An 8,985-nucleotide genomic window follows, 5' to 3' on the forward strand; every position below is an offset into this window, starting at 1 on the left:
TGGGGTGTGCGTGTGGTGTGTGTATAGTGAGGTGTGCGTGTGGTGTGTGTATAGTGAGGTGTGCGTGTGGTGCGTGTATAATGGGGTGTGCGTGTGGTGTGTGTATAGTGAGGTGTGCGTGTGGTGTGTGTATAATGGATGTGGTATGTGTGTGGTGTGTGTATAATGGATGGGGTGTGCGTGTTGTGCATGTATAGTGGGGTGTGCATGTGGTGTGTGTATGGTGAGGTGTGTGTGTGTGGTGTGTGTATAATGGATGGGGTGTGTATAATGGGGAGTAGGGTCCGAGTTCCAAACACTGTAGCAGGTAACTGTAGTCTTAGCACTTGGGAGGCCAAGAAAGGCAGGAAAATTGTGAGTTCAAGCTGGTCTGGGATACAAAGTGAGACCCTTGTCCACACACAACTTACTCCCCAGAAAGAAAAGGAACCACTACCATCTTCAGATGTGTCTTCTGGTGGTTTGCCTGGCGTTTTCCTTAGTTGACAGGATGGTTCTCAGTCTCTCTGGAGTCCAGCAGAAACCTAAATGTCATTTGGAGCTGTGCTTAGGGTAACAGGAAACTGAAGACTTTGAGGGCCCTTGGGCAGACCTTTGCCTTTGGGGCAGAGGCTAACTTTCCTAACCATGACGGTGTTATAAAACACACACACATATATAAGGGTAAATACATTTATATCTATATTTATATCTATCTGTAAAAGATAGATAAAAGTGCATAGAAGGACAAAAGGTACCATGACTCAGTACTTGGAAAAGTAGGCTAGTCATCTTGCTAAGTCAGGATAAAATTTGAGGCAGTTTCCAGAGATGTAGCTGCCATGGTTAGGGTCTTTGGAAGAGAGAGAGATTGGTAGACATGAAGAACAAAGAAGCATGGTGTGTGGCCATGGGCAGAGCGGCCTGAGTGAGCACATCTTTGCAGGAACAAGGTAACAGAAAGCAGATTCCAGAGCCACAGTAGCAGAACTGCTTAGCCTTTCTGGAACTGACTGGTTTTCTATATAAGCGTAGGTACAGTACTGTACTCTTAGGGGGAAACTTCTACAGATGTGTGTCTCTAAGAGAATCTGAACACGGATACAAAAGCAAATTAAACAGCAAAAGGTACCATTTGGTTCAGAGCTGGAAAGATAGTCAGCAAATAAACTAGCTTTCTAAAGGGGAGGGGGGAAAAGCAAATTAAATAAAGATTTCCTCTTAGTAACTAAGAAAAAAAGCTTCAAAAATATTCACTGTGGCCAGGTGCCTTTAATCCCAGCACTTGGGAGATAGGTAAGCAGATCTTTGAGTTCAAGGTCAGTCTGGTCTACACAGTGAGTTGTAGGCCTCCAGGGATACAGAGACCTTGTCTCAAAGGGAGAGATAAAAGTTGGTGTATTCCAGTCCTCGCTTGAGTCAGAGCATACTAACCCAGCCTGTGTGTGTGCTTCCTCCCCAGCCTGCCCTACGTTCAGTACTTTGGAGGTGTCTCTGCTCTCAGTAAACAGCAGTTTCTTGCCATCAATGGATTTCCTAATAATTACTGGGGCTGGGGAGGAGAAGATGATGACATTTTTAACAGGTAATGCTCACAGTTCCTATCTCTCTGGTCTCTCAGGCTTCACTTCCAGTTTTGAGTCAGTGCTCAGTTATTCTGGGAGGATTAGCACCCGGGGAGGGAGCAGCCCCCACTCCGCCCCTGCGCATAGGTCCATGCTCTTATAGGTCCTCCAAGTGTATCGCAGAGCCCTTAGAGAAATGGGCTTCTGGGGTTTTTACAACAGCTTTGGGAAATGTAAGCTGGCAGTGGATAGAGGGGCAGGTTTACTTTGACTTCCTACATGGGCTTTGTTTTCTCTACCAAAGAAGCAGACCTGTGTCCTATGTAAAGGGCCGGGGAGATGACTCAGAGGGGAAACCACTTCCCTTTGCGAGCATGAGAGCTGCAGCCTCAGCAGCCGTGCGGAGGCAGATGTGCATCAGTGCGACTGGGACATGGGGACAGGGGCCCCCAGATCGGAGGCTCTTCTTTTAAAGACTTTGCATCTCACTCCAGTCCCTTTTTGGTAGAGCACAAGTTTCCTCCCACAGAATCTTTGTGCCGTATTGTTATTTTGGAAATTTTAACCACAAATAAGAAAAGACAGAGTAGGGGGCCAGAGCGATAGCTCAGCAGTTAAAAGCACATAACACTTCTGCAGAGAACCCAGATTTTGTTCCCAGCACCCTTCTGAGGTTTAGGTGTTTCACAGCTGCCTGTGACTCCAGCTCCAGAGGATCCAGGGCTTTTTTCTGGAGTCTGAAGGCATCTGCAGTCACACACACACTAATTAAAAATAAAAGACATCAGGCAGGCAACAGTAGAGCACTTGGGAGGCAGAGGCAGGCAGATCTCTCTGAATTCAAGGCTAGTCTGGTCTACAGAGTGAGTTCCATGGCAGCCACAGTTACATAGTGATACCCTTCTCAAAAAAAAAAAAAAAAAAAAGACAATAGTTTAGTGAGCCTGGTCCATGCTCATTATGCCGTGACCAGTCTTACCGCATCCACAGCCCCAGTTACTTTTAAAATGTGCAAACCCAGCCAGGTGGTGGTGGCGCACGCCTTTAATCCCAGTACTTGGGAGGCAGAGGCAGGTGGATCTCGAGGCCAGCCTGGTCTACAAAGCAAGTTCCAAGACAGCCAGGACTGTTATACAGAGAAACCCTGTCTTGAAAAACCTAAATAAATAAATAAATAAATAAAATAAGCAGGTGGTAAAATCCGACTGGGAGCCAACCTGAACCCATTACCCGAATTGAGATACATTTGATGAGTTAGCAGAGGTATCTGTCAGAAGAACATCCATGCCATTCAAGGTTACCCCTGGGTTAGAACTGCCAAAGCTCCAAGTCCTTAATAAGGACCTTGAGAAAACACTTGAGCATCGGAGTGTGCAAACTGATGATCAAGCGTGCACACCTGAGTGTCTGTTGCATCCAGAGCATGGAAAGGCCCATCCAGCAGGGAAGATGCTAAGCAACTTGACACAGGGTTCAGACGCACCTACTTCCTCAGCACCTTCCCTGGGCAAGCCCTCTGGAGTGCTGTGGCAGTGCACAGAGCTGATGGCGTACCAAAGGGCTGGGGAGGGAAGAGACATTGAGGGCAGGACTAGAAAGATAGAGCAGTACGTAGCTCTCCAAGAGATAAAGGCTTTATGTACCTGCTTACTATATTCCAAACATGAAGATGAACCCACAGGGAAAACATTGCCAGAAACATGCAACTCATCCATCTTGGCCAGTCTGCCTCTGTCTTGGATATTTGATGCTTTGATTTGAGGTCTTAATGGGCAGACACTACAAATTGCAGAATCAGTCATTTCAGGATATTGGGAAGGAGTCTAAATTTTAACTAAAGCCTTTCTGGGCCATGTCCCCGCATGATGCTGAGGGGCTGAGCTTAGTGAACAGCTTTTAGGTCCATGGATGAGTGCACAGTCTCCCAGCTGGGCTGCTAGAGCCACGCCTTGTGATGCTTTGGTGACGATTGTCCCTTCACTCTGCAGAATAGTTCATAGAGGCATGTCTATATCGCGCCCGAATGCTGTGGTTGGAAAGTGTCGCATGATACGACACTCAAGAGACAAGAAAAATGAGCCCAATCCTCAGAGGTATGTCCTGTGTGTGTCCTCTTTTGGTTAATGTTACATTTATTTGATAGTGTGTATATGAGTTTTACTTGCACGTAAGTATGTGCACTACATGTGTGCTGGCTGCCCTTGGAGGTCAGAAGAGGTCATCTGGTCCTCTGGAACCATTGTATAGGTTTCCTCTGCAAGAGTAGCCAGCGCCATCTTTCTAGCTCCCTGTTTGTTCTTGGTCATTCTTGTTTCTTTAAAGTTGGGCAGGCCTGTAAATCAGAGGCTTTGCACAGAGCCTGGCCCTCCACTGAGGTAGAGGTATTCCATCTGTGGTAACCATCCTCGGCCAAGGGCTGTTGGGGAGGATGTCCAGATGTTGACCAGTTTCTCAAGATTTATGTTTTAACCCATTTCCTTTGCTCCTTTTCTCCTGGTAGGTTTGACCGGATTGCGCACACAAAGGAAACTATGCGTTTTGATGGTTTGAACTCACTTACGTACCAGGTGTTGGAAATACAAAGATACCCATTATATACCAAAATCACAGTGGACATCGGGACACCGAGATAGCATTTTGGAACAAAATAAGAGACCTGAAAATGGCCAGGGACCTCAGACATGTGTCTCTGCCAGTCGACTGGGCTGGTCCCTCGCATTTGTATAATCCGAATGATAGTTGTCCTTGCTATCATCCAGACGTGTTTCCAGATGCCCAGGGTGAATGTAATGTTTGCCTTGAACCTGGCTGGGCATTGGATGAAATTCTACCAGGTGTTGGTCAGTGGGAAAAAGGTCAGCCTTCGGAGGCTTCTTGGTCTCTCCAAAGAGGCAGAGCTGTACACAGAACATAACTGAGTGACTGTGGCTCCCATTCCCACTGCTGAAACATGGGTAAGACTTGGCTTTAATCAGTGACGTTTATACTCTATGACAGATTGGAGGCTGCTGCTGGATTCAGATTGATGTGATATTCTTGGATTTTTTTTTTATACAAAAATCAAATTTCAATCAGTCTCATGTCCTGTGCCTGTTCTACGTTCTCTCATTGGTGTGCAGCTTGATGCACACCAATGTGTGTGCTTTCTTAGCAAAAGAAGTTTAAAACTTGAGCCTGGAGCTTGGTGCCCTGTTAGGGTGTGGATTCCGAGGCCTTGCACTCAGAGCAGGGGCCTTGGGTACTCTCAACTCACATGGCCTGTCTTCAAATCCCTGTCTGATTTCTGAATGTAAAGTTTTGGGGGGCTTGTTTGTTTGTTTATTTGTTTTTTAAGAAGCAGTTTGCAGTGTTTTAAAGAATAAATCGAGTTCTGATTATGCTATAGCTTGTTTTTATGTTGATCAAATTGAAATAGCTATTGAGTGTTAAGTCATGACACTTTATTTTTCTAGGCATGCTATGTAAACTTGAATTTCCTATATATTTTTATTGTGGTATGTTAAATGTGGGAAAGGGATTGAGTATTTTTTAGGGAGAAAAATAATGTATGCTGTAGTGGTCACAAATAAGCCTCTGATTAGGCTGGCAGGCCAGGTTTTGTGAAGAGCCCTCAGGTCCCCTGATGAGGGCAAAGCCTACAGGTCAGCGTTATCCTGCCAGACCTCTGGGTAAGGAATTTAGGAGACTTGGCAGAACTCTCTCTCCACCTCTGGGGAGGGGGGCTCAGTTTCCTAGACCCCCTCAGGGCCATAGGCTGCTGGCTTGAAGATCTCAGCAATCAGGGCGGTTCCCATCCATACCATCCCTCAGAGCTTCATGCCACACTCCCCGCCCCACCCAAAGTGACCAACTCTTACTTTGCTCTTCTTCCTTCTCCCTTTCACTCTTTGCTTCCTTTCCTGAAATTTCCTGTGGCGCTCAGGGTCAAACTTGATTCTCCAGCACAATTGTGCCTTTTAATTAGAGGTCTAGAAAGTTCACCAGAACCCACACCCCGTTCTTCCTTGAGAATCCTGGTGCCTATAGAGCCCCTCATGACCACTCAGGGTTTTCGCAGGTGCTTCCCCCACTGCTCAGTCTAACCCACAGGGGTCCCTCACAAACTCGCCCGTGCTGGGGTGCAGTGCCTGGGGTCACTGAGATCACTGGAGGCACTCAGACCACCAGGATGAGAGGGTTTGTAAAATACAGCCTGGGTTGAGAGCCCAAGATTAGCAGTCTAATCCCAGAGCTCAGCCTTTTCATGGTAGCAGCCTGGACGCCGGCAAGTGTGGATGATGGCCGGAGGGACGGTCCTGGTCCTACCTGTGCCTTTATGGCTTTGAACGTCACAGTGTCTAACTTGCTGCTTTTTCCAGACACTTTATTTCTAGTGTGTGGGCTAGAAACGATTATTTCCCAACCAAAGCAGGCAGGCTGTGCAAGGTTCGTGCTCTCTCGATTCCATGTGCCCCTAGACGGCCATTAAAACCGAGACTGCCTGCACCGAGAGTTTTGTTTTTCTGTCCCCAGATCCTGACTTTTCCAAAGTGCCTTAGAAGGGAGACAGATGCTGAGTGGTGCCGTCTGTGTCACCGCCTTTATTCCTAAAGCAGAACTGCCTTTACTCTGTTTTGTTCATGTGGTCCTCAGAGCCGAGGGAAATCCTTCCGCCTGCTCCTCCGCCTTCCAGCTTTCTGGGGTACCTCAGGCCCAGGGCACAGTGAAGATACTGTCGCCTGGCCCAGGAGAGGCCGTTGTCTGCGTCCTCACTGGGGACTGGAGGATTGAGGAGTCAGCAAACGTTCCCTTCACCTGGGAGTTTGGACCCCGGTGTTACATACCGTGCCTTTCTCTGTCTGTATTTTTGCTGGTGACCCGTGTAAAGTAGCCTTTGGGAAAGATCGGTGGCACAGGAAGGCAGGAAATGCCGTGCTGGTCTTCAGCCTGGTAGGGTCTGCACTGACCACTGGGCGCTCTAGATACTTGTGATGCCATGTATGTATTGTGATATCCTATGTATGCAAGTGTGTGTATTTACCTTTGGGGCTGGGGCGGAGGTGGGGGCGCTGTCTCTCTGACTTTGATTTCAGAACAGACAACTGTATTTTTTGCCTTTGAAATGCAGTAATATAACATGAATAAATGACCCTATCTTTGTAACTGTGGTTTTTCTTCTAATTTAAGGGGTTTGGGTAGCGGGGGAAGGAGGCAGCAGCAGGCTACACCTGCCTCCCAGAAGCCACAGGTTTCCTCGTCCACCCTTTGTTTTCCTGAAAGTGGGAACCATACCTCGCGGAGACTCTTTTCAGTCTTCAAGGAGCTGTGTTTAAGCCGATGACCAGTACCTCACAGGTACTCGCTACATGCTATCTATTCCCAGTTCAAATAAAATTGTCCCTAGCAGTTCTCTGGCCACAGTCTGCTAGTCTCAACAAATGTCAGCATGGTTAAGGATGGATCAGAGAGTCATTTGTGCAAGGTAAGTCACATGTTGTTATCCCAAAGAGGGTTTCTTGTCAGCCCAGAGAGTTTACCAGTGGATCTAAACTAGTGTTATAAGAATTGGAGGATTAGGACCTAAGGATGAGGACCGCCAGTCCTCAATAGGCCAATTAAACATAGTAAAAAGCAGGAAATGGCGATTTCTTCACTGTGGGTTCTTGTGCTCCTGTGCCCCTCCCCCACGTCCTTAGCATCCTAACCTAGGTTTAGGTTTGAATAGAGGGCAGGAGATATGTGCCTGTCACCATTGCTCCAGTGTGGGAAATCTCTTTCCAGGTGACAGATTTCCTTTCTGCCTGACAAGTGAGCCTTTTCCTCCCAGCATGAGATTCCTGAGGAAATCCCAGCTCCCTGCAGGGTGCAGGGTGTGTCCTAGTCACTATGGTGTGATCCCTAAGGGAAGGGGCAGAAGTGTCTCCCCCCCCTTTCACTTAAGATTTGATCTTGTGGGTACGTGCCAGAAGAGGGCGTCGTATCCCCTTGAGCTTGAGTTAGAGGTGGTTGTGAGCAGCCGGAAGTGGTTGCTGGGAACCAAATTTGGGTCCTCTGCCAGACAGTATGTGCTCTTAATCACTGAGCCATCTTTTAGAACATCTTCGTTGCCCCGGGACTATCAGAAAAGCATCTTCGTTGTTACCAGCGTCCCAGGTGTGTCCTCTCAAGCCATGTGTCAGGCATGACAGCCTCTCACAGGCTGACTGACAAGACTTGAAACAGGCCGAAGGTAGCCAGTGCATAGGAGAGGCGGCTCTGCCTGTCCTACAAGAATGAAGCAAGGGAAATGAGCTTCGGCTAGCCTCCCCAGGGCCCTTGGGTTAGCTACACTGCTGGAGGAATCTGCAGTGGTTTCTGGCCTCAGCATCCATAGGGAATATTCAGATGTGACCTTCAAACACGATGCACTTTGGCCTTTGGACAGCGCTCTTATGGAGCCTGACGGAAAAGCAATGTATTTTCCTTCCCACATGTCACGTCTCTCGGAATGTCCCATCTGACACCAGGTGTGTGGACTGTCCCTCCCAACAGGCCGGTCCAGTAGGATGCTCTCCAGTGTAATTCACTGTTATCCACCTGGAGTCAGAATTGCACGCCGCGGGCTAAGGCCTCAACCACAAGATTGCCCTGGCTCCAACACCAATAGCTAGCAGGTTGGGACCTGTACTCCTGACCAGTTGGCTGTTCCAGATTCCCAGGATCTTTACTGCAGGGTCAACTAATTTGCCAGGATGAGTCACAGAACTTGGGGAAACACACGTTTATGGATGATTGTAAGATGGTAGTTCCACCCAGGCCTGTACTCCTAGGAACTCAGAGCTGACGCAGAAGGACCACAAAATTTCTGCGCCTGCCTGAGCAGACCAGTGAGGCGCTGCCTCAAAAACACGGAAAGGAGGCTGCTGAAATCATGCCCTGTGTGGGGGAGACTCTGGGTTCAATCATAGTGAATATAAGTGGTGATAAAGGGTGTTGGGTCGGGGAAGTGGCTCCGTGGACCAGAGGGCTTTCTGCTCAAACATAAAAACCTGATTTGAAACCCCAGAATCCATATAAAAAGCCAGGCATGGCTATAACCTCAGGTATGGAAAGAACAAACCCAGTGTCCTCCTGGGCTTCTCGCACATGACTGCACATACCCGACACACACACCACACACAGGGTCAGGCCTGTAGGGAAGGGAAAGGAACCCCACGCTTTCTCTGAGTGTACTCCCAGACATCTCCCTGTGTTATCCATCCAGAGCATCACCCAAACTTCTGGGAAGTTCTGAAGGCTCCATCTTGTGAACCGTTAGTGATCTGCCAAACCTTTAGCCTGGTGTGACTGGACTGGGGAGGCTGCAAGTTCTTAGGTTCTCCTCATGATTTTTGTCTTTCTAATGGCAACTTCCATCTAGAGTCCACCAGAAGTCACCTTCTGGAACAAAGGACCTGCCTGTCCTCAAGCTGAGCCCAAGGAA

At 48.1% G+C, this 8,985-nt stretch overlaps 1 protein-coding gene across 1 annotated transcript in view; it reads left to right on the plus strand.

Annotated features, from left to right (window-relative positions):
• The window catches only part of B4galt1 (beta-1,4-galactosyltransferase 1), a 47,449-nt gene extending 40,763 nt beyond the window's left edge, over positions 1-6,686 (plus strand). The window contains exons 4-6 of the mRNA XM_050155924.1: positions 1,442-1,564; positions 3,533-3,637; positions 4,045-6,686. Of these exons, the coding sequence (XP_050011881.1) occupies positions 1,442-1,564; positions 3,533-3,637; positions 4,045-4,177 (361 nt within the window). The 3' untranslated portion in view covers positions 4,178-6,686. The remainder of the gene's footprint in view (positions 1-1,441; positions 1,565-3,532; positions 3,638-4,044) is intronic.
• The last annotated feature ends 2,299 nt before the right edge of the window (positions 6,687-8,985 follow it).

Source organism: Alexandromys fortis, unplaced genomic scaffold (assembly GCF_014885135.2).
Source record: "Alexandromys fortis isolate MF-2015 unplaced genomic scaffold, M_Fortis_MF-2015_v1.1 scaffold_92, whole genome shotgun sequence".
NCBI classification, from domain to species: Eukaryota; Metazoa; Chordata; class Mammalia; order Rodentia; family Cricetidae; genus Alexandromys; species Alexandromys fortis.